This window comes from Phalacrocorax carbo, chromosome 1 (genome assembly GCF_963921805.1).
Source record: "Phalacrocorax carbo chromosome 1, bPhaCar2.1, whole genome shotgun sequence".
NCBI lineage: Eukaryota > Metazoa > Chordata > Aves > Suliformes > Phalacrocoracidae > Phalacrocorax > Phalacrocorax carbo.
Window position 1 is genome coordinate 199,069,680 of NC_087513.1, and position 26,145 is coordinate 199,095,824.

The 26,145-nt window shown below is 42.3% G+C and overlaps 1 protein-coding gene across 1 annotated transcript in view; it reads left to right on the top strand.

Moving 5' to 3' along the window:
* ARHGAP20 (Rho GTPase activating protein 20) overlaps positions 1-25,163 on the top strand; it is a 65,244-nt gene extending 40,081 nt beyond the window's left edge. Inside the window, exons 7-15 of the mRNA XM_064441226.1 lie at positions 2,364-2,441; positions 8,154-8,220; positions 10,019-10,201; positions 15,023-15,201; positions 18,114-18,275; positions 19,696-19,805; positions 20,761-20,950; positions 21,436-21,547; positions 23,114-25,163. Of these exons, the coding sequence (XP_064297296.1) occupies positions 2,364-2,441; positions 8,154-8,220; positions 10,019-10,201; positions 15,023-15,201; positions 18,114-18,275; positions 19,696-19,805; positions 20,761-20,950; positions 21,436-21,547; positions 23,114-24,174 (2,142 nt within the window). The 3' untranslated portion in view covers positions 24,175-25,163. The remainder of the gene's footprint in view (positions 1-2,363; positions 2,442-8,153; positions 8,221-10,018; positions 10,202-15,022; positions 15,202-18,113; positions 18,276-19,695; positions 19,806-20,760; positions 20,951-21,435; positions 21,548-23,113) is intronic.
* The last annotated feature ends 982 nt before the right edge of the window (positions 25,164-26,145 follow it).

Below are 26,145 nucleotides of genomic sequence, written 5' to 3' on the forward strand. Positions count from 1 at the left end.
CAGTGACAATCCATCCATTCTTCCTCTGGTTCTTACACATTTGTCCTTTCTTTCTAACTGTGCTTTTAAGATCTGCATTTCATGCTCAGAAGCCTAAAGAGCATTTGCAAGGACACAAGAAATTTTTACAGAAGTTAGACTTCATTGGAGTCTCTGCCAAACAGTGAATCTCCACTTAGAATTCTGTATTTGCGTAGATGTAAGCATAAAGGAGTCCCCTCCTGGCTTCTTGTGCACCCAGCAGAGCATGGGAAGCTAGAAAAGTCCTTGACTAGTACAAGCACTACCCAGCAACAGCCAAAACATTGGTGTGTTACCTCAACATTGTTTTCATGCGAAGTTCAAAGCACACCACTATGCCAGCTAGAGTGAAGAAAATTAACTCGATCCCAGCTAAAACCATGACACCAGGTTGTTAAGACAAATGTTAATAAGCAATGACAATAATTAAAATAGTTCAAATGCAGGACTGCTGATTAAGGTGTGCTCAGGTGTAAATGTCTACAAATTATACATGCACTTAGGTGTTGCATTCTTGTACCAGGGTTTGTTTGGGTTTTTTTTAAAACGTCTTTTCTCCTTAGCTATAATTAGCTCATGAACCAAATATGGTTTCCTGATCCTGGCAGTCCTAGAAATGACACGCTGTAGTTTAGCTATTATCAGTAATAAAACAGTGGAGGAGCAGATGGAAATTTTGTGATGCAAATAGTTCTTATGGCACTGTGGTCCCTGTGCTACAGCAGCTGGATATGCCCAAGAATTATTTCATTTTTGGAGGGTAGGGAAGGCTGAACACAAGACACAAACCATTTTATTATATTCTAGCCAGGAGCAAAACTTATGCAAATGTCTGACCTACTCCTGAGAGCCAGATGCCATTGCTTCAGGCGAATGTTAAATTTTTTATGGTATGAGCATTCAGACATGTCCTGAAGCAAGATATACAGTATTCTCACTACTTTCCTTTGATTGCCATGGCAGCTTGCAACCGTGAGAGACTTATACAAATGCACAGCTCAGATATTTTCTAAATGCAAAATGTCAGGGTTTGTTTCACCTGAACATCCTATGGCCAGTATAAAATTGACATGCTAACAGGGGAGCAGGGTATAGCAAACTGTCTTGGGACTGGCAGGGAACATTTACATACCAGCTGTGCCACCTTTCCTTCTTTGGACCATTGGGTATGCCTAGGCAGTTTGTTGCAGTGGGCATGCATTTGTCCTGCCAGGGCTTTAGGCTGGCCATGAACCAGCTGCAATCCAAAAGCTGTGTAGTCTTGTTAGCAGAGCCAAACTAGCATGCCTCTAAAGAGGGCTTTGTAACTTGTGCTTGGTGTGTAGGAGCTGCCTGTCAGCTTGGAAGTGAGGCCAGTGTTGGTGTGATGATACAAGCAAAAACCAGTCTGGACACACTCTCCCCGCTTGTTTTTGCCTCTGCAAGGTGATGGCAGCATTGCTGCCCCATCCCAGCGGGGTTGAGGATGGAGTTGTTAATCCTGGTGTGTTTGAAATGCACTGTCCTGCATAAGAGCAACCTATGGTATGGAGGTACAGAGCATTGCCCAGCTGTATGGGAGTAATACTGCTGCCAGGCAGCAGGTGCTGATATCTCACTCTGGAAAGACTGCCTTGTGGAAAGTGACACTTCCTCCAACACAAAGCTCAGCACTTCATGCTGGTTGCCATAGCTGTTTAGAAAGTGGTGTTTCTGCAGATCCATGCTTTTCCATACTGCCAATCTGCAGATTCTGGAGGATGCCAGCGAGGTAGCATTTTAACTGGATGAAAGATTACCAACAGGAAGTGTTTCTGGTATTAAGCCAAATCTAGCTGTGAGAAGTCTATATAGAAAGAGGCAAAGGATATAGAGATGAACAGCCTGTGTGCAGTGTTTTCTTACCAGGGAGACCTTCAATAGAAAAGGACATAAATTATTAACAATTGATACAAGAGCCTCTTATTTCACTGAAAAACTTCTTTTTCAAAGGAAACTTGTATGCTTTTAAATTAATCACACCATTAAGTTTCCCATGCAGTGTCTAAAGTGCAGTTAGTGGATGTGTCTTTTTGCATATTTTAATATGGAGGTCTTGTCCCCAGTAATCATGGTACTCTTTCATCTAACGGAGCTGTTGAGGAAGTGGGGAGCAAATACAGAAAGTATGTGACAAAGCAGAAGAACCAAACCTCAGTCTCAGGCAGCTGGCTCTCTATTAATGTAGTATAACTTATTTATTAAGTAAAATTTTAACAGGATACTCTCCATTTTTCAACAATGCAGAGCTATTGCACTTCAGATACTCTTTGCAAATCCAAATTTTTAATGCCACTTTCCCCTTCTCCTTTTTCTGTTCACAGTCAAAAACCCTAAGTGTAACCAATGTTGATACAGCAAATGATGTAATTCTCATGGCCCTGCAGCAGCTGGGAATTAACGTAAGTCCTTGCACCAGTTTTAATGAGTCTTTTTGTAGTAATTTTAATAATAAAATCCTCTCTTGCAATTTTTCCAATTTTTAGGATATGAACATTAATTAAATCCTTTATCATGCCAATTCATTGTTGTTGAAATGAAGCAAAAGTGCCTAGCTAATATATAGTCCTCCAGAGATCATCAAGTGCCTTAAAAGTTTTGAATAAGTCTCTCATCCCTGTAAGGGATCTGTCATGTTTGAAGCTTCTTCTAAATCTGTTTTGCGGATGCCTAAGAGGAGATATCTTGCCACAAGAAGTGAGAGTTTCATACAGCATCTTTTACACACTTCAGTGTGAACAGGGAACCCACTGACCTGCTTGTTAGTTGGTTTCAAAATGTGCAAACATGCATGATCAGCTGTCCCCAGATTACAAGTACAAGCACTGCTCTCAAGTGTCCAAATCAGACATTCTAAATATCCATGGACTTTTAGTGTCATGTGAGATATGAATGTAACTGAGCGATTGCACAGAATCTGAATGCACCCAATTTAAGCAATGGCCTGAAACTGTTTTGCAGAAAGCCTTTTACAGGGCTTAGGATAATGCAGGATAGTGCACCAAGTAGATGCAGTGATTCCTAGTAGATCAAGTGCTGCCTCAACGGGCTCCCTTTGCTCTAATGAATCAGTAATCAGGTGTAGTAATGAATTAGTGCCATGGAGAAGAATTCTCACTCCCTTATTCTGCTACTGTCATTGTTTCACAATGTGGTTCCAACCAAAACCGATGGTCATAGAAGCCCCTGGATGACAGCTTTTTAACTGGCCTGTCAGTCTGCTGCGTGTGTAACAAGATTTTTTAAAAAGTCTTAGTCTTGATGTATGCATTGATCTCATTGCATGGAATCTGACAAGTCTTTCTCTACCACAGCCCTGAGAGTAAAGAGTCAAATATGACCAAATGCCACTCTTGTGCTTCTCCACAGCTTCTGAACACCCCCGGCAAAAGTTGGAGTAACCTCAGAATTTTCCTTCCCTAGATTTCATTATCCCTAATTTAAACAAGCTTTTAATGCATTCAGGGCCCTATTCCATTAGCTTGGTATTTCCTAGGTACAGCAATTTCTGTCTATCTGTCTTGTTGTGGCTCAGACATCTCATTTACACCAGGGCTGTGGCTCTGGCCTGAGCTCAGGATCCAGCGGTCTATCCAATTAAGGTAGCTCTGGAATTGATAGAGGGACTGCAAGGTGAAGAAGATAGGATGTGAGTTAAAATCCGTCCCATTGTCTACTCCAGTCTGCACCAAAAATCAAGAGACTGCATGTCTTTACTGTGATGTGTTTAATTTTTATCCATTTTATGGGTGTAAATTGCACTTCTTCATTTTGTGTACAGAAAAAACCAGGAAAATGGTAGTATTGGAAGCGAATAGTTTGTCTGAGCTGAGCAGGAGGTGGAGCTAGTTAGGTTTCAGCCTTGTGTTCTTTTATATGTATCACAATCAACCATTTTCCTCCTCTTTATATCTTTATTTTGAGCGGAAAAAGAATGAAAGCCATCTGAAAGATATAAAATCTTGCCTGCAGAATTATTTTCCCAGATAACATACCACATTTTTTCACTGCATCTTCTTCGCAAAAAGCCTTTTTCATTAGAGGCATATAATAAGATTAGCAATAAAATCAAACAAGCTAAATAAATTAAGCTGTAGCCTGTATATCAGTCAAAAACCCAACCCCCTCATAGGATTGTTCTGACTGCAAGGAAGCTTTTCCTTATGCGCTGTCTCAAGGTTTTTTATTTATGTCCGGAGAGAACCACTTGAAAGAGCACTATGACTTTTCAACGGCAATTATAAAAACTACATTTCACATGTTGTGTGATTAATGAGGCTATTACTTTGGCTGAGTTCATTCTGGTTTAACATATCAGGGTTTTTCCCTTCGTGGTTTGTCTGGTAAAATGACAACTAGTTCGTGCAAAATGGCATTGATCATCTGTTCCACATTACCAAGCGGGGCAGAAAGAAGGGCCTTAGGTTTCCCAGCTCCGTAAGTACACTTGCTGATTTTTTAGGGACAGTCACATTTATACTGACAAATGGCCTCATAAAGCCCATAAAGGACAACATTTGCAATAGAGAGATCAGCAGTCTGCCTCCTGAAACTGTGCTTACTATATCTTCCCTTTCCCCTGCTTCCCCTTCACAGCAATGGACCCTTTCATATATATATTTAAAAAGAAAAGTAAATACCCTTTCTTGAGCTCCTCAGCTGTATTTATTTGCTCCTGGCTGCTTGCCCTGAGGCATCAGAGATGTCTCCAAAGCCTATTTATTTTCCTTCTGCCCCCTGCTAGCTAACTTAACAGCAGTGCTAACATGGGCCAGAAAGCTCTGTCAGTCAGAGAGTGAACTGCGAAGGCTTTATTGGGTGTATCAGCATTACACCAGGTGCGTGCAGCAAGTAGTCTCAAGAGCTTTGGGAACACTGGATGGAGGTCCAGACAATGCAGGATAGTAGGCAAATCTGTTTAAAATGAGGTAGGATTTAATTTTAGAGCTAAATAAATACTATCATGAAGTATTTGTCACCTTTTGTAGACAGAAAACTTTTAGACTTTAATTATCCTGATTTAGCAGTGTCACTGAAAGGGATTTAAAGGATAATAGAACACTTTTCATACAGTGTATACATGCACTTGCAATTACCTTTTGTACTGAGAGTGGTTTATATTAAATGTCATTCTTTTTATCTCTATTGTCTCACCGTCATATCTGAAATAATGTACTCTTCTTCAGTTAAACTGCAACATTGACTTGTGTATTTATGCTAAAGGCAATATTAAGAATTTGCTTTCAAATCAGTAGTTTTACACAGCTTTCCCAAAGATGTTCACGTTCTCCAGTCCTCTGGAAATTGTCTCCTTTGATGTAAATTTATCCTCTCCACCATAAATTTTAAAAGAGAGCTCAGCAGTCTTAAAGCACCCTCCAGTGCTCCCAAGCCCTTCCACACAAAAGGGCTGCACAAAAGGGCTGAGGAGATTTTGAAGCAGCCCTGTGAGCAGATTTTGAAGCAGTGTTGAGCACCAGCAGCCCCTTGGGTGCCATCCTCACCTTGGCATCATCAGTGTGGGCTCAGGTCTCGGGTGAAGGTGCTCCTGCCCTGCTGTCCAGTGGCCGGCACAGGATGCTGTCGGCTGGTGAGCCTGAGCTCCATAGAAGAGCTGAGGAGATGGTGAGCAGAGGTCTCAGGTGTGAGGCTGGGGTGCCTGCATGCCAGAGCACATCCTGGAGGAAGCGATTACTCTGGTACTCAGGACGGAGCTGAAGGGTCACCTTAGCTCACACTAACTGCCCACTGTCTGCAGTGGACCTCCGCTTCATGCTGCTTATCTGTAATCCCTCTGAGGGATCAGACCTGTCTTTGCTTGGGGCTGGGTACTGCTCAGCACCAGCGGCAAGAAGTGGGACACAGAGGCACTAGGGGCCAGGAGCAGCACCCAGGGCCAGAGTTCCCCTCTGTGCTGGGGGCTGCCTCATTTCCAGCCTCTTGAGAGTGGGGAGGCACACAGGCCATGGACTGACTCAGCCACGTGGCAGAGTGGTCTGGCATGGCCAATGTCTTGGTCTGGCTTCAAAAGCAATCCTGAGTCCCAGCAGGCTGTGACCTCCATCCCTGTGCTTCCAGGAGCAGTGAAAGAACTGAGGCAAATCTCCCCCTTTTCCTTCAGAAATGATGGGCTCCAACCCCTCTCACTGCTCAGAGCTGAACCCTGGTCACATAAATCACATTGCACATGGCATCACCATCTTTTATTGGATGTGGGGGGAAACATAGTGACAAAGGATGAGGAAAAGGCTGAGGTCCTTAATGCCTTCTTTGCCTCAGTCTTTAATAATAAGACCAGTTGTTCTAAGGGTACGCCGCCCCCTGAGCTGGAAAACAGGGACAGGGAGCAGAATGAAGCCCCCATAATCCAAGGGGAAATGGTTAGCGACCTGTTACACCACTTAGACGCACACAAGTCTGTGGGGCTGGATGGGATCCACCCAAGGGTACTGAGGGAGCTGGTGGAAGTGCTCACCAAGCCACTTCCCATCTTTTATTGGCAGTCCTGGCTAACCAGGCAGGTCCCAGTTGACTGGAGGTTAGCAAATGTGATGCCCATCTACAAGAAGGGCTGGAAGGAGGATCTGCAGAACTACAGGCCTGTCAGCCTGACCTCACTGCCAGGGAAGGTTATGGAGCAGCTCGAGTGCCATCACATGGCACATACAGGACAACCAGGTGATCAGGCCCAGTCACCATGGGTTTATGAAAGGCAGGTCCTGCTTGACTAACCTGATCTCCTTCTATGACAAAGTGACCTGCCTAGTGGATGATGGAAAGGCTGTGGATGTTGTCTACCTGGATTTTAGCAAAGCCTTTGACACCATTTCCCACAGCATTCTCCTGGCTGCTCATGGCTTGGATGGGTGTACTCTTTGCTGAGTGAAAAACTGTCTGGATGACCAGCCCCAAAGAGGTGTGGTGAATGGAATTAAATCCAGTTGATGGCTGGTCACCAGTGGTGTTCCCTGTGGCTCAGTATTGGAGTCAGTTCTGTTTAATATCTTTATCAATGATCTGGACAAAAGGATCAAGTGCACCCTCTGGAAGCTTGCAGAACACACCAAGTTGCACAAGAGTGTTGATCTGCTTCAGAGTAGGAAGGCTCTACAGAGGGATCTGAACAGGCTGGATCAATAGACCAAGGCCAACTGTATGCGGTTCAACAAGGTTAAGTGTCAGGTAGGTTAAGTGTCAGGTCCTGCACTTGGGTCAAAACAACCCCATGCAACGCTACAGGCTTGGGGAAGAGTGGCTGGAGAGCTGCCTGGCAGAAAAGGACCTGGGGGTGTTGGTCAACAGCCAGCTGAGTACGAGCCAGCAGTGTGCCCAGGTGGCCAAGAAGGCCAACAGCATCCTGACTTGTATCAGGGGTAGTGTGGTCAGCAGGAGCAGGGAAGTGATTGTCCCTCTGTACTCAGCCACACCTCCAATACTGTGCTCATTTTTGGGTCCCTCACTACAAGAGGGACATTGAGGTGCTGCAGCATGTCCAGACAAGGGCAGCAAAGCTGGTGAAGGGTCTGGAGCACAAGTCTTATGAGGAGCGGCTGAGGGAACTGGGGTTGTTTAGTCTGGAGGAGAAAAGGATGAGGGGAGACCTTATCACTCTACAATTACCTGAAAGGAGGTTGTAGTGAGGTGGGTGTTGATCCCTTCTCCCAAGTAACACGCATTAGGATAAGAGGAAATGGCCTCAGGTTGCACCAGGAGAGGTTTAGATTGGATGTTAGGAAAAATTTCTTCACTGAAAGGGTTTTTGGGCATTGGAAGAGACTGTCCAGGGGACTGTGTGAGTCACCATCCCTGGAGGTATTCAAAAGACCTGTAGATGTGGTGATTAGGGACATGGTTTAGTGGTAGACATGGCAGTGCTACATTAGAAGTTGGACTCGATGATCTAAAGGGTCTTTTCTAACCTAAATGATTCTATGATTCTATGATTGATTCTATGACAGCCACAATTCAGAAGGTCACAAATCTGGGCACTGCAGAAGTAAAGGGGGTTCCTTTGACCCCACTGGCAAGGTGCAGGTTATCCTTGTATTGTGAAAAACCTAATGTGAACCTGTTCTTAATGGCAGTCAAACTTATTCTTAATTTTGCTTTTAAAGGGCTCTGAAAAAGACTACAAGCTGTGGGTGATTTCAGGAAGAGAAGATGCTCCTTACCCTCTTATTGGTAAGTTCTCAAGATGGTTTTGTGTTTCAACATTCACTCAGTTTTTAGTGCTGAAGGAAGCAAGAAATACAGAGAAAACTGAAATGCAGTTTCCTCTTTTGTTTTGTTTGTTTTTCCCATTTTTTTCTCTTGCTTCCCTGTCACGCAAGTTTGGTTATTTGGGGAGCTAGTCAGATGCTGATCCTTTGTTTTGAAGAGCAATTGTCTGCTTGTGTCACTAAGAGGTTGAAGAGTTCATTTATTTCTGCCCCAGTTTTGCGGCATGAGCCTCAGTCTTTCTACAGGGTCAGCCCCTCCACTCACTCACCTCCTCTCCTGGAGCCAGTCCAGCTTTACCATATTTCTTCCTACACTTCCATAACATTGTTTACTCCCCTCCTCAGTAAAACTCAGCAGAGTTTTGAGAAATGTTCTGTTCTTCCACAATTCAAGTTAACTGATTCAAGAGGTCCTTTCCAATCCTGCATTTCTTTTACTGGCTGACAGCTCCGCTCTGATTAGGAGCAAATTATTGCTTATTCACTTTCTAAAATGCTTTTTGAAACATTTCCTCCCCAGGAATCAACCCAAAACTCAGAAATGATTGGATGGAGTGATTTGATTTTGGCCCATGATTCACTGAGAGCAAATCCCTTCCTGTTATTAAGAACATTTCCCTGTAGAAGCCCAGCATTACTTGTGCTATATGAGTTCACAGATGATTAGAATAAGAAAAATTTGTCGATTTTCTGTTTTCCTCCTACAAATCTAAACCCAGTAAATCTTAGCATTCCTTCTTAAAACAGCCTTAGCTACAAATGCTTGGCTGGATTCAGACAACATTAATATTTATACAATGTCTAACTTGTGCACCTCATAAACAGTGCAAACTGTTTTGTCTTTGAAACATACCAGACTTTGTCTTTCTATAGCTTCTTCAGATAAAATCACAGCCATATGATATAAAACTGATGCTGTTCTTGATATTTATGCAAAGGTTTATTAGATAAGGCCAGCTTTTATCATAGGTAGACATCAGAAGTGAGTTTGACTGTGCTTCAGCTTCACACTACCTGTAATTTCAAACAATGTCTCCTCTACTATCAGTGTTCAAGTCTAAGTGCAAGTTAGATAAAACAGCTTAACATTGTGCCCATATTTAATATATTGCCAGGTCCTTAGACAAGTCCAAAACATATCCTGGTGGCATTTTTGAAAGCTCCTTCTGAAACAAATTGCCTGTGTAGTCCCCAAAGATGCTGATTAGTGCTGAGCATAGCTCATTTGCATTAGCCCTGTGATTAACGTTTCCTTCCTGTTTCAGCCTCAGACAGGAACTGTAATTGTGTCTCGTTTGACTGAGTTGATGGCTGTTGCATGGAAAGGGAGGGAAAATCACTTTCACGCTGGATTTTTTGGTTTTGAATGCTCAGCAAAAATTTGATAGATGACTGCTCCCAAAATCTCATTTCTTGCCAGAACCATATGAGCAACCAGTACCTAAACTTTCAGTGTCACAAGTAAAGCAGTAGAAAGAATAAATGCTGAATTCAGAAATAGTCACTTGTATTTTTTCTGATGGCTTTTGTGTTATACAGCTGTAATAGGTCCATTTAACTACACTGAACACAGTAACTCTGTATCTGCCAACGTATGATTTATGCCAGTGGAAATATGCAGAAAAGCATCAATTTTGAGATTACTTAGAGAGAAAGTGCTGCAGGCCAGCACGCAAAATTTGCTTTTCCTCCAAGGCAGATGGGATTTTGCAAGCCTCCAGTCAATCCAACACAGATTATTATGATTTCTCTTTGAACAGGACATGAATATCCCTTTGGAATTAAAATGAGCCACATTCGTGACGCTATGCCCCATGGATCAAAGCACTGTGCCTGCCCCAGGCAGCTTCAGGGGTCCTTCTTGACAGAGCAGCTGCCCCAGGAGCTGCAGTGCCAGTTCGTGCTGAAGCCAAGCCGCCTGGCTGTGTGCCAGCAGCTGAACGGTACGTCGCCCCGCTTGCCCCAGCATCGTTCACCCACAGCCTGGCTACCTGCCTGGCTCTGCTACAGAAAGGAAACCTGCCGAGATGGGGTGGTAGAAAGGGAAGAGGAGCACACAGATGTACCTTCCAGCTGCCCAGGGAATTTTGCAGTGTAGCTCTCCCTGGTTTGAGTCTGCTGCTGTATGTGTGTCATCTTTGTAAGTTATGTTTTGACAAGCTGCCTGTCAAATGGTTGTTCTAAAACCAGTGAAAGAAAGGCAAGATCTCTCCCCTGCAATTTTTTGTAAGTCTATTAGCTGAGCTTCTCTCTGCAGCCCTTGCCATGCTCTGTAACAAGGCAGGGTAGTTTTATGGTTCAGGAGTCAAGGCTTGACTTCAGCACAGAATTCCCATGCAGCATTTGTCAGCATCCTTTATCTTAACAAGGTACTTAGGACTACACACCTGCCTCACTGGGACCTTCACGAGGCAAAGCCTAGGCAGATGCTTGAGTACCTAGATGAAGTCAGCAAATAAAACATCTTTATTTCAGTTCTCTTTGCATAAAATGAAGACAGCAATATTTTCTTCTGCCTTTGGCCTTGATGCTGGAGAAATATGAGCACCTGCTTTCTGTTTTGTACTCTGTTGTCAATAATGCAATGACTGCTCGTGAGTAAAAAAATGAGGAGATCTTTACAGGATTGGGGCATCAGACTGAAAACTCTGTAGGGCAAGGATGCACCCCATGGCATGTTTTTATTACGCTTAGCACACTGGCATACCCAGTTCAAATAGAAACTCTGCCCTACTTCACCATTAATGACTGTATAATAATAAAAATAACATGCAAACTGTTATCCTGTGCACTCCCCAATAGCTAAGATCTCCCATAATATAGGAATAGAATACATTTCTAATGTTTTTAGAAATTAAATCTAGTGAGGCTATACCATTGTCTATTACAAATTATTCCGGAAATTGATTGCATTTTATATAAACTAATTTCCTTTCCACACTCCTTCATCCCCCCTTCCCGAGCAATTTTTATCATATATTACTTCATGGCATATTTTAAGAATGAGGCAATCTAGCAAAGGGGTGTAATTAGGTTTACAGGCCCCACTTGGCAGCTGACGTTGACTGGCAAGAGAAAATAGAAATGCAAATCAGGCCTGTAAAGTTCTAATGCAGATGTGTTGTCAGCGGTGCTGTGCAAGCCGCAGGAGGGGAGGCAAGGCTGGCTTTGGGACAGCTGAAGCCTGGGGCAGCCTGCAAGTCATGCACAGGGACTGTTCTACGTGGGAGAAAGAGGCTTTTAGTCCATTCACCTTTCCTACTTTCATCAGACAAAACCTTTTGAAGTGATTTATAGGTCTGGCTGCTTGCAAAGCAGATTATCTTGCATACAGTGCTGTCCGTTGTGCTCTTCCTAACTCCTTCTCACCTGCATCAGTTTTGGAAAATGGTGAAGGGTACCTGTGTGCAAGCCAAAGCTATGAACTGTTTTTGGGCTCATCTTCAGATCAGCAAACCAAAATCTGTGGTGTTGTCAGGTAACCACTAGGTACACCACAACATTCAGGGCAAATTTACAGGGAGCAGAGTCTGTAACCCCACACTTCACTGCTACACATGCTGTGCTATTGTCCCTCCCTCAACTTCCCTGAACCGATACTGCTGTGCTGGACATGCTGTCCCTTCTGGAGGCAGCAAGGGGTAGCTGCCCAGTTGTACCAGCATGCACTGTGGTAAGGCAGGGTTGTAGGTGTTGACAGGCAGACATGACTGACAGCTGGCTCTCATGTCAAATAAGTAGCTGTGTCGACACCAACTGTGGTGGTGTAGTTGCATCAGCTCTCCTGACAGGATGCTTAAAGAAGTATAGAAGAATTTACTGTGTAGAAGAACTGTAGTGTTTCTGCCTCTCCTGCAGCCTTTCAGCATGTAACAGGAATGGTCATCTACCAGTTAAACATAACCATTAAGTAATGCTCATGAACACATGTCTAAAACCTATTGTAAATACCGCTTTGTGTAAAGTTTAACTTGAAAGAACCGACTGCTGTCAGTGGCTAGTCTGTAATCCAAACTATTATTTAATTGTCTGTTAAAGAGAAAGCAAAATTTCAACAAGTTGGTCTCAATATAGAAAGGAGGTCTTTGAAAACAGTTTGATAGTTAGGGGGTGGACCAGAAAGGATGCTACATTGTTAAATAGATCTGAGGTTTTATTTAGAAGTTTCTGATTAGTTTGCAAGAAGAGGAAATGTCACTTGCAGGGCTGGGACACTACCTATGAATAGAAATTCCCTGCATGTAAAATACAAGCAGAATAGATGGCTACTATGATCTCAGAGCAAGATCTGCAACCAAAGGAGTATTGGGTTTTTTCCAGTTCTGGCCAGAGCAAGGCCCTGATGTTTTTGTATGGAAGTACTTCTGCAGAGCAATAATTGGCATCTGTCTTGGCTGACAGGAGTCTGGGGTTCTAGTGATGTGACTTTGCACAGGTTCAATAAAAGAAAATGTACATCCTCCCCTTCTCATCTGCTCTTTACCTTAAGACTTAGAAACATAGAATCATAGAATGTCCTGAGTTGGAAGGGACCCACCAGGATCATCGAGTCCAACTCCTGTCCCTGCACAGGACAACCCCAAAATTCACACCATGTCTCTGAGGGCGTTGTCCAACTGCTTCTTGAACAGCGTCAGGCTCGGTGCCGTGCCTGCCTCCCTGGGGAGCCTGTTCCAGAGCTCCACCACCCTCTGGGTGAAGAACCTTTTCCTAATATCCAACCTAAACCTCCCCTGGCACACCTTCCTGCCATTCCCTCGGGTCCTGTCATCGGTCACCAGAGAGAAGAGATCAGCACCTGCCCCTCCTCCTCCCCTTGTGAGGAAGCTGTAGACGGCAATGAGGTCTGCCCTCAGTCTCCTCTTCGCCAGGCAACTTTTCAGCCCCCTTAGAAAAGGGGATATGAAAAGGATGAGTTTTTCTGTTGTTCAGTGAATGATAGTTTTGTAAGTGGCATAGCATTTCGTTGCCGTGCATTACTAGTTGTTTTCTGCCCTGGTATGTTGAACAGTGATTGAGATCTCCTTCCTGTCCCAGGAGAGAGCTGCAGTCGATCACAATTACACCTTGCTCTCATTGTCAGCTTGGGCCATGGCTTTTAAGAGTGGAACAAACAGTGACAGACTAAGAAAAGTTCCTAATTTCAAGACCCATTTCTTCCACTTCTGCTATTCCTTGTTCTCCAAAATAGTGTTTCTTCTTAATTTTTACTTCCACTGAGATCTACAAGGTTGCCAGAAAAAACTCCAATATGTATTTGCCATTGTGTGAATAGAACTCCAAGTGAAGCAAATCATATTCACATGCTAATATCCAGCTCATGTGAAAGAAAAATTGCAATTTTGAAATTTATAGGTTAGTTATGTTCCCCCAAAACATGATGTGTCAAATAAAGCCTTAGATACTGCCAAGCTTATATTTCATGAAGCTTTGGACTGCTTAAAGTGTATATCCTTGTTATTATTTTTCATTAAAAGAATTTTTCATCAGGCTTTCACATTCATATGTTCACATTTTGAGTTAAACACTAACTTTTCATCCTGTAAGCCTCTAATGAAAAGACTTCCACCCATTCCCAAAGGGAGCATGATCTAGAATGGAATGACGTATAATGAAAATCACTATTTGGGCTAAAAAACAAGTGTAGTAAAGTATAGGAGAGAAAAAAAAATCTGGTATTATACCACAGTCCTTAACTTCTGCAAGCCCTTGCTTCTACGCTTTGCCCTCCACAACAGCAGAGAGTAAAATGTTTGACCAGGTGGAAGAGCCAGCTAACAGAAAGGTGCACAGGATAGGTAAGCTACTAAATCAAAGCTGACTGGCTTTGAAAGCATCTAGAAAAGGAAAAATATATCAGAATAAGTTTTTTCTTGTTAGTACTTTCATCATAAACAGTCTCAACCCACCCTTAACAGTAGCCCGAGCTGTTAAGAAGCATTTACACTGGCTGATGTTGAGAAAGGTCATATGAAAAAACCTCTTTTTGCATCCCAATTACCAGTATTTACTTCTCTATGCACTGCAGATAAGAGCTTCAATTAACGATGCTCTTTAGATACCTCATGAAATACATTAAAATGGATGAAGACAAGCAGAGCCCATCAGTGTGTTGGCAGCGTGCTGAAATGCCATCTGGAAGGCATTGATTAAAGGGCAGGCACTGTCCCTGGGCCATGGTCAGCAAATGCTTGGAGCGAGGGCACTAATGATACGCTTGCTTTGTGGAGAAGAGAGCAAAGGCAGTGACTTTTCCTGGTCTGAAAATGTCTCACCTGATTAGTTGATTCTCTGATGTTACTTGTGGGGAGAGCAGGTGCTCACCCACATTGCCAGGGAAACTAGGATGCCTCAGGACAGCAAGTGAAGGTGAGGGCAGTGGTGTTTATGTATTATTTTTATCCAAAGAAGGTCTGTGGTTTTGCACCTGTGGATGGGAAATTAGTTACATAGTACAGTCCAGCTCCATGTGAAGTCAGTGGGCTGAGGTTTGCCATCCCACACTTAGCGGTAATTGATGACGCTGTGGTCTAGCAGTGCAGTGCAGATCCTGGTGATCCTCTTAAGAGCATGGGTAAGGCAGCACATTCTCCATACACACACGCACAGGTATGTGCATGGTGGATTAGGCTGAGCCGGATGCCAAGGAGTTGGTTGAGTTCATTACATTTTTTCCTTTGAAACCATAGCAACCACCACAAAACAAATACTGGAATTAGAATAGAAATGCATTCCTTCTAATAAACACCTTTCTCTTTTCCCAGACCTAAGCCAAAAGTCATTTAAAAGGAAAAGATCTATCATAAATTGGGCTTTTTGGCGTGGCCCAGGCACTCACTTGGACAATGCACCTCTCTCCTCAACATCTGCTGCTCCTGGGAAGCTCTTTGGCCTCTTGCTAACAGCCATCTGTGAGGATGACAACCTGCCCAAACCCCTCTTGGTGAGTCCTAGGCTCAGGGCTGGCTCTTACAGTGGTGGAATTTCTTTGTGTAGTGAATGAGAACATGGAGACACTTTGTAAATGGGACACTGAAATTACCCAAGCAGAGAAACCAGAAAGAAACCTCCTTTGTGGTTCTCAGCAAGAAGTTTGGGTTTTAACATATGCTGTGGTCAGGCCTGGTTAATAACAAACAGCTTGAGAAATGTATGTGATCAGTCTGCTGCTCTGGGCTAATTATTCTTTATAGCCCACACTATAAGGCTGGTTCCCTAATCCTTCACTTACGCAGCGTAAATAAATGCCACATTCACACATACTTTTTAAACCACTCCCAATACCTCTGTAAAATCCCCAACTCCGTAAATGTGGCATCTACTGTCCCATATAGAGAACCCACACGTGCATACAAATGCAACCTGCCCTTAAGGAGACAGTTTCAGAGCCTTTCTTGAAGGCATCTCAGGGCAGGCAAGCACTCTGGGTCCTCATTTTTGATCTGACAGCACCACTGCAAAAATAGGAGGGAAGGTGGAGGCTGCAGGAGCATCTTTTCATCCTGTCTTGAAGGAGTACTAGTGCTGTGGGTACTCTCAAAACCAGTCCAGGAACATGTACTAGAGCCTGTTCCTAGGCATAATTAAGGCAGATGTGTGGCATTTTTGGTCAGGACTAAAGTCTGCCCTGTTGTTGATACAGCATTGAAATGTTTACAGAGTGCGAGTGAGCCCCGCAGGATTGGGCCCCTGATCTTAACAGCCCGACTTTCGGCTGGAACAACTTGCCAGAACCTCACTGAAATCAGTGGGGTTACACCAGTTTACAGGAAGAGATGATATGTCTCCTAAATTTGTGCTTGATGTGCTGCTTTATCACTGACTGAATAGTGAATCATACCAGGACTTTTCAGGTCTTATTAGTGTGGGTTTGTTATTTGCTTTTGAGGGGGAAATGTGCATTTTTATAATTTAGGTTATTTAAATAAACCCTCCAGAGATGGACTCTGTAAGAACCTGGTCTCTCATTCTCTCTGTCTGAGCCAATGCTGCATTTCAGAAATTTCTCCAAAACATAAATATTAGTAAATTTTTATCTTAAAAAATCCCAAAGTTACTAAGCATAGAATCACAGCTTGGTAGACTTTATGCTTTGAATCTTAAACACTGTGTTTATGCCACAAAATATAACTTGTTCTTGATTTCATGCAGCATCGCTGGAGAATGGAATTCTGTATCTGAGGGACTATGTGGGATTTACCTGCAAGAGAAGGAAAATATCAGGGATGAATGCTGCAAGCATGTCTGATATCTCTGCTTCAGAGCTTCAAGCTTGCTTTCACAGCTGACGGGCTCTCTTTTAGTCATTGCCACACTGAATTTTCTTACACCATTAGCTCTGTTCATGTAATTTTGTTCAGGGTTTACTACTCTAAGAGGGGCTTTCCAGTTTTATCTTGTGGGTATTTTACTCAAAATATATTTTCAAAGCATTTCTTTATGCACTAAGATCCTGCACTGTGGGACTCAGCCTGTTTTGACAGCAGAGCTCTAAATCCCTACAAAGAAAATAGAAATGCTGACACGAGTCCTGCTGCCACGAAAGGTGCTCCTCCAAAGTGTCTGCATGTACATGAATGCTTGGCTTTCGACTTCTGCAAGAGTGAGAAAGAAATGTTAAAGAAAAAAAGTAAAAATAATGGTTTCCAATAGACTTATTTGCATTGCTGTGTGTCAGGAAGACCTATCTTACAGCCCAGACTAGGAAAGTCACCAAAAGCCACTGCGTAGCCATTACTGTTACAGTAACTTGGTTTAATGATGACAGACTCTCCCCCAGTGTCCATTTTCTTGCCCTTTCTTGTGACAACTCGGTCCTCAGACCACTGTGTGCATGCACATAATCCTAGAGACTGTCTGCACGCGTTTGCCCCTCAGAAGAGACAAACATGACAAATTCCACATCGCTTGGAGCAGGCCTGGGGAGAGGTGACCAGCATGTCTGAGAGATGACCCACAGGAGACTGCAGAGAATTAAGCAGCTGGAAAATATCATGTACATATTACCTCAGGAGAGGTCTCTGATTTCAGGTTTCCTTTTCTGTTCTTTTTCTTCTCTTATTTAGCAGAAGAAATCAGGCCCTCCTGTTATTCTAAAAGCTAGGCAGGAATCTGTTCGTTTTCCCTTTCCTTTTAAATAACTCATTTAGTGAGCTGCCTACGTCTTTACTCCTTTGCTGCCTCATTGGCTTCAGAGGAGCCGTAAGCCTAGCTTTAGTCCCCTCTGGGTGACCTTCCAGGTGGGAGCACCTTGCCCCAGAGGTGGTCCCACTAACAGCCCTGAGCTGCTTGCAGAGTATGATACCACTCACACGAAGCAAAGGGGCTAAAAATCTGACTGATCTGCTGTAGAAGTGCAGGTAGATATTAACAAACAAAGCACTTTGAACCTTAGATAAAATCTCATTTTTGTCAGACATCAGGCTCTGGTCAGTGATAATATTGAACACACTCATATCTTCCTGCAAAGTGGTGTCTGGCTGAGGCCACTGTCAGATGCAGAGCTTTGGATTAGGTAGACCTCTCTCCTTTTCTAATACCACGGTGTTTATATATTTAAATGACTTGGCTAAAACTTGCAGAGATCCTGGAAGATTATGCAGGAGGTTAGTGCTCAGCAGTGGCAGCACAGTATTTCTGAGAGGGTGTTTTTCGACGTCAGTACCCCAGACCGCAGCTTTGCTATGCAGTTTGTGTTTGATGTGGCTTGGAGGGTGAGCCTTGACTTGTGTTTGTGAGCTTTTGTAGGACTCAGAGGTTTTCGTCTGTGGCAAAAGTGGCAAAACTACATTTTAATGGCACTAGGCAATAAAATATATTTCTGAGAAAGCCTCTCTGCCTTTTAATTTTGTTTAGGACATGCTTTCACTCCTTTACCAAGAGGGCCCTTCCACTGAGGGTATTTTCAGACGCTCTGGAAGTGCAAAAACCTGCAAAGAGCTCAAGGAGAAACTTGATTCAGGTGCTGAAGTGGACCTAGCCTGTGAATCCATATTTGTGACAGCATCTTTGTTTAAGGTATGTGAAGAATGTTCCTTTCCCCCTTTTTGGTTGAGAGTAGTGCAGATACCGGGCACAAACAAGTAGGACTTTTCCCCAGGGACAGGCTGAAAGAGGACTTGGTGGGCTGAATTAAGAAGAATGGGCTGGCACATTAACATTGCGAGGATTTCCAAAGGAGGCGAACACTGAATTAGGATGGGGAAGAGGACTAGCCAGCTTGTTTTGCTGCCAGCTTTCCTGAGGTCTCAGCTACAACCTTGTCCTGTCACTCTCTTTATCTCTGCTTAAAGTCAATTAATTACTAGAAAGGCAGGTTTGCAGGCCTGTTTCCCTACTTGTCAGTAAAACCCTGTAGGACGGACTCTAGTGAGTGTATAGTGTTGCCCAAAATATTTTGATTAATTTTCCCATGCATTATCTTTTCTTACAGACTTGTACATTAAAAACAATGTTCCTTGGGCAAAAAGCATCCCAAGCCTTCAGTAAAATTTCAGCTATAAGGAGGATCAGCATATTTCTTTTCACATTTTACTACAGTGCATCTGCTTACATGTAGTTTTTGCTTAAAAGAAATAGTAATCTCCATTCTCAAGCAAGCACAGATTCAGTGGAATAATTTTATTGCAGAAAGCCTTTCCTCTTGCAATCACGTGAGGGGTTTTCATGGGTGAGACTTACACAATTACTTTTCTACTGGTGGATTTAGGACATGCATTTAGGGCAGGATAGCTGCACCATGCAAAGCGCTGGTGTGCAATACTCATCCCATGGTAACAGTTTCACTGAGGGGCAACTGCTTAGCATTTATAACAGTGAAGAGTTACCACATAAGAGCAAATGTGTTATTCGTGTGCATCATGGCTTCCCTTACCCTAGCTTGTTCAGAGATCTAGGATTTGGACTTCCTCCCAGGCTGCAACAGTTTGCCCATCAGTGGTATTAGGAAACAGGAACAGCAAGACTATCCATGACTAGCATAAGTACTCCATTACCAAAAGGGATTGATTAGGAGAAGGAAGGCAGGGGTGCCTTGGAGTGCTTATGGTCTGGTGGTGTTGGAGCTTGTCAGCTAAGGAGAAGAAATGAGGACTACAGGTGAAGTTAAGTGATATAAAGAGAGACATTATGCAGCATCAAAATAACTGGTCCCACTGCAGATTTTTTAGTGCAGTAATAGCAGATGAAGCATCCAAATACCTCTATTTTGGCAGGAAAGGGTGAGGAAAGGGTAGGAAAATAATCACTTTAAGCATAATCCAAAGTACTTCTTTATCTCAGATTATTTTCTGCTGGTTTTGGTTGCTGTGTGGAACAAGATGTTTGTCAGCTAGTGCTGTCCCACTGATACATCCTCTTGTATCTGCATATCTTATTCCTACTCCCTCCCATGCTCCAGAACAGATATTCATGTGTTTTGTTCTTTTCTTTTGATAAGGATTTTCTTCGCAACATCCCAGGCAGCATTTTGTCATCCCAGCTCTGTGATAAGTGGGTCTCTGTGATGGATCAAGGAAATAATGAAGAGAAGATAAAAAGCATCCAAAGGTAGAGTTACTTATATTCTCTGCATTCTTTTCCTATAAATTTATATCCCAGAATGAAGAATCCCAAATATTCAATTTACAATTACATTTTTTTTAAATAGATGCTAAAAATATCTTTGTATATGACAGAGCATTCAAGCTAACATATATACTTAAGCAATTGCCTGTATGGGACAGTTTTCTGATTTTCTTGTGTCCTGCTTTTCTGCCTTTTGCGGATACCAGTAAATAAATGAAATATCCTTTCATTAAAAAAAAAAGTATAGTATTTATAAATACACTGTCCAAGACCTGGATTTTTCTTTGATACCAAACCCAAAATCATCTGCAGGCAACTTTGGGGTCCTGGGTGAAAGGGTAGCTGAAATCAGTTCCTCATATATTCCCCCTCATTCATCACAAATTTTAGTGACCATTTTGAAGTCAGAATGGAATTGTGATGGAAATACTGGCGCTTAGTGATAAGGGAAGCCTCCAGCCTTACAGAAGATATAAAACAGAAAGTGGGCAAAGATTATGCCATGGGGAACAAAGCTTTGTACACTAGCTGACCTCACGCTTACTTACATACATATATACTTATGGCAACTAGATGGCAAGGAGAGACAACTGAACTGTTTGATTGAGTACTGAATTATCAGGCAATTTAGGTGAAATACACTTTCATGTCGTACATTGTACTTGGTTCATTAGTTTGACAGTGTGTAATTTTCATTCTGTGTTAGGGTGTTTTCTGTCCTCCCAGAAAACTGTTCAGAGATGTGTCAGTGAGGGAAAGCAGCTGAGCAAGAACACCTCTTTGACACATTCCCTGGTTTAATTAGTGGACATTTACCCTGTTAATTACCCTGTTTCTGTATTTTCATGATCTTGACTTGTGTGTATCTATGGAAAAAAAAATGGTTTCATTTTGTCCAGTCAATAATTTGAAGAATTACATTTGTATATGTTTTCAGGTTAATAGAGCAGCTCCCCAGAGCTAATGTTGTTCTCTTACGTTACATCTTTGGAGTATTACATGGTATAGAAATGCGATCTGAAGAGAACCAGATGAATGCATTTAATCTGGCTATCTGCATTGCACCTAGCCTGCTCTGGCCTCCTGTTTCCTCCACTCCTGATATAGAAAATGAATTTACAAAAAAGGTAAGAGACACTGCAATGTAGTAAAAAATGAAACCAACCTTCATCCTGCTCAACCAGACTGTTGGTTACAAATGTGAAAACAGTCAGTACCTCTTCAGATCAGGATTTGTCCTCTTATCAGGGTTCTAGAAATGTTCATAGTACATTCTCATAATCTGCCTGGAAGAAGGGGAGGGAGATCATAAAGCAATACCCAGTGTATTAGCAAAGTGCTTCTCTCATCAAAAAGATCTCTGATTGTGGTGACTCTGGAACAGGACAGAGTAGTAATGGAAAGGATATATAAAAGAATGTATACTGGGACATGTTAGCTGGGCCTGTTTTTTTTCCTCAGGCCCAGGAGGTCAGGAGAGAAGTTCCTGTCTGTCAGGGGGCACATCACAGATCTGCAGTTTGCTGCTGTTCCTCATCTGTATGGTGAGCTCGCCCTGAGTGGAATAATGGAAGATCTGACAAGATATCTCTCTCCTATTGTTTTGTTGCAGATTTCTAGTCTGGTACAGTTCCTCACTGAGAATTGTTGCAGGATTTTTGGAGAGGAAATTACCACCCTCTTTGGAGAAATACTGATGACATGCAAGAGAGAGAATGGCTCAGGTAATACAGATGATGTTTTGACCCTGTTAGACAGCTAAACTCAGCCAGACAAAAGATCAGTATATTGCATGGAAGAACGCTGTTCCCCCTTCATGTGGTGTTCCCTGGTACTGCTGTTCTATTTCCTTTGCTGAAATTATTGGTGATAATCACTGATTTAACTTATCATAGACCTGGACTGTATCACAAAATGCTCTCCTGAAGAATCCCTTGCTCCTATTTCAGTCATCTGAGCCACTATGTTAAAAAAGTGGGGAGGGGAAACAAACAAAAGGAAAGAAAAAAATCTGGAGAAGGTTTCATCTCAAGTCTAGAATTTTGCCCCAGCCTATGTTTTCCCATAATATCAGGAAGTTAGTGATCAAAAAAGGTTATAATACGGCTGTCACACCATTATATTAGGGTTGAAAGCATCTATTCTTCATTCTCAAAAGAGAGGTATCTCCAGAGTTTCAGTGGGACATCCAGATTGTGCTGCGAGCACAGAAAAATGATGGAACTGGTGACTGAAAATGTCTAACAGACTAGTTGGTAGAGCATTTCAGAATATCATAAATGTTCTTTTTTTCTCTCCAGCTCTGTGATGGTATCAATTTTGATTGGAGTTTTGGGTCTCCCTTAAAATATTTCTGAAGCAGCATTTCTGTAAAATAAAATTTGGCACAGGTGGCCTATACTAAAAGTAGTAATGGCACTTGCTCCACCGTGCAGACTGACTTAGTGTGGCTGTCCCAAACTCCTCACTCTCTACCTCCAGTGAAATTTGGTGAAATCCAGTGAAATGTGGCCTGCCCCCTCCCCAAGAGTGGAAGCACATGGGATCTGCTGTGCTGGGATGCTCTGGGACTGAGAGCTCCAACCCGCGATAGGTTACAGCAGCTGAACAAGTTTTCAGGCACACACTGAGGCACAGTTACTGGCCATGCATGAACTCTGATGCAAATGTGAGATAAGTCAGCCTAGTGTAGCCCAGAGCAAAAGAGATTTCATGTAATTCCAATTATTGTATATAAGGAATGGGGCCCAGGTGTGCACTGCTCAGTGGAAATGAGGTGACTGTTCAAACTGAGACTAGAACTTTCTTCATAGTGTTGCTCTTAGAAATACTGTATTTTCGGGAAGACCATAAAAGTACAAAGTATGCCCTCTTTTCTTCACTTGCCTAAGAAGGAAGGAAATGTTAAATGTTGCTTTCAATATTCAATAGCAAAAATAAAAATTCAATAAATTACTGTTTTAATATACTGTATGTAAATTATTGTTTATGGCTAGATTACCTACCACTAAATTTCCCCACTAAAAAAAAACCAACACAAAAAACCTAACCCTTATTTGTGCCATTATCCTATATTTCTTGACTGAACTGCAACTTAGCACTCATTTCATTTTGCCATTTCAAAATTAGACAGTAATTTTTTCCTGAAATTATTAGCGTTTCTGCTTGAAGAATCTTTAAAGGGCGAATGCTCCTGAAAGTAAAGGGTACTTGCAAAAAAAAATAATGCAGCTGCTTGTCAGCAGGCTGTTTCAGTCACTGATGTGTTAACACTTGGTTTGTCCTTGCAGATGTTGCTTCTCTCCATCTGAATGACTCTTCCTACGACAGCCTGGAAAATGAGGCAAACGATGAAGCTGACTCCTCTTCCAGTGACTGGATTAAGAACCGAGATCAGGATAATAGGAGCAGAGAGTCTGTCTTCACTCTCAGCGATGGTGATTCGGAGCAGACGGAGGTGGATGAAATCCAGAGTAAAACCAAAACAAAACAATTGACAATTTCTGTTGATGTACACCATAAATTTTCATCGCAAGAAAACTCGGAGAACGAGTCTCTCTGCTCCAATGCACTGGGCTTCTCTTCAGCCACTACCTCAGGCACTCTCAAAACCTTGAGAAGACACAGGCGCTCTTCAGAGCCGGCAATTGGCCTCCTCGCCCCCAGCTTCACCCACGCTGGCGATGGTCACGAGAAGGCAACACGCAAAGCCAGCTGTGATGTTGTCCTGTCTCACGAAGATGAAGACTATCTCCATCAGCTTCGGTCATTGCAGATGGAGGGGCAAAAGCTTATCAATCAGAGTTTGATTATAGGGATTAATGTTGGTAAAAGTGACAACACAAACCAAAATGTGGAAAAGAAAGACTTGTCCCATTGCTTGCTGCCTCCAACACCAGAGGGATTAAATATTTGCTCAGGATTTAGCTCTTCTAGCCTGTCTTCTCCCGGGACGTCTCCATCTGTGTCATCGATGAGCTCTCTGGACAGTGCTTTCTCTCAGTTTTCAGACCAATCTGTGTTTACCCCAACTGAAACCTCCTCCCCTTTTGATAGCACTTTTCAGTCACTAAAGAAACATGAAGACACTGCCGCTGAAGCGGCTGATGACTATTTGGTTACACCTGCCAGGGTGCCACCATCTTCACAACCTACCGATGCTTTGGCTGAGGAGGGCATGGTGGAGCCCAACAGCAGGCCAGCGCCCCTGAAACCTACTGATGAAGTCGACGGCTATTTGGTTAAGCCTGACATTCAGCCATTACCTCTGAAAGTCACAGGAAGAGACAGACTTCATGATCCAAGATCAAAGAGGAGGTCTAGAAGAGCATTACAGCATTCCAAGGTTTGAAGAGACTGACCAACGCTTTTTTGCGGAGGAATCTTAATGCTTAAAATAAACACCGTAAAGAAAATGCCTTTGGTGTTAATGTGTGTTCATTTTAAGTTTAATATTGAGGCTGTTCAAATTTAATTGAGCAGTCCCGAGATTCACAGGTTTTCTTTTTTTAGGAAACGGTCTGAGTAATGTTCCCACATAAAGCTTTGCAAGAACATTGTAAGAATAATAAAAACTGCTAAAAAGCAAGCAAACAGAAATCTGAAGGGTCTCAGCAGTTAACTAAGAGAAGCGCCCTGTTCTCTGAGCCTGCCGGGGCAGCAGGGTGCCTGCTGGGCCTCTCCACTTCACCACTCGTGTGTTGAGCCTTGTGGATGTGAGTCCCAGTCCTTTGTGGTTTTGATGTATGTGCAAAGTCAGCATAGATTCCATAACTGTGGTATTATACTACTGTTCTGAAACTGATAGGTATTACTTTCATTGTCCTCCAAGGAATAAGTGTATTGTTTTCTGTGTGTTTATAAGGTATGTTCAATAGGTGTAGTTATTTCTTTCACACTGCAAAAGAAAGAAAAAAAAATAAGCTCAAAAAGATATAAAGAGAAATGCTGAAGCTTGTAACTAACACCTCGCAACTCTGTGTTTCATTTATTGTGCTTTGTTGGCTGTTCTGTTCATGTTTAAGTTGTGAATAGTTTCTTAACATTGCTGTAAATGGCATTATGTATTATTGCAAGCAGAACACATGTAATATTATTATGCAGCATCTAAAACATCATATAATATATTAAAAGTAATGCATTATCTAAATGCTTTGAGTTTGTATAATATATCCTGATAAATTTTGCTATTATATATGTTCTGAAAAAAATGTGTATTTTTGTACTTGCAAAAAACTGCTGCTAATTCTACGAGTTCTGATTTGTTGTTACAGCACTGGTATTGATGTGTATGCATTCAATGCTATATATTAAATATTATTTGTTATGCCATAAATTCAATTTATATTCTGTGTAATTTTTTTAGGTGTAATCTCTACAAGCTATTGCTGAAGCAAAAGTCCTAGTGATGCCACTGCAAATCTTGCGTGAGGAAGGACTGTAGCATTTTTCCTCCTCTTTGGGTGGCATCATTCATACTGCATGTCATCATCTGTTAATTTTTTTAAATTAACTGTTAACTTTTGAAAATTTTAGTAATATTCAGTCAAGAATTCCTACCCTTTTGCTCTTCGTCTAGACAAATGAGGGTGTTTTCAGCTAATGGGACACAGTTAACAATATGGAGGTACAGAGACATCTTTTTGCGTAACAGATATTACGGTTGGGAGTAAGAGAAAGAGGAGCGAGACACTGGATGAGAGCAAAATTTATTCTTTAACATTAGCAGAGTTATAGAGAAAGCAAGAAGGAATGGCAGGGCTAAACTAAACACATCTGGGTATGTGTGCATGCGTACAGTGCTTCTGAATTTGCATGGATTAATTCATTAGCTTTCCATTTTCGAAAGCCCTCCCCCACTCCAGTTAATACTGGCCAGTAATGGAGTTTCAGATCCTCTTCTGCTTGGCTATGCTGTCGTAAAGGTACTTGTGCTCCTAAGCCACTACACATTTCTGAAAAATGTAAACACTGTCTAGTGCTCTAAGCTGTTTTTAAGTATTATCAGCATAAAAGGTATTTAATAAATAAATTAATAAATAATAATTTAATAAATAAAAGGTATTTAGCTCTGTATCAGACAGAATGGATACTCAGGCAGGATTTGCAGGGGGGAGGGGTGTTAACAAAGTTAGAAATATCCTTAACTGAAAATATAGAATCAGAGGGTTCTTACTTTGGGCTCTAATCCTGCAACTGTTGTATCTGTGAGCAGAGCTGCATTTGTGGAGACCCACATAAGGCAATAAACTATCAGGCACTTATAACTATACCAGCATGTATGATTATGTGCAGGCTTGAAGACTTCACTGCAATTTGTTCT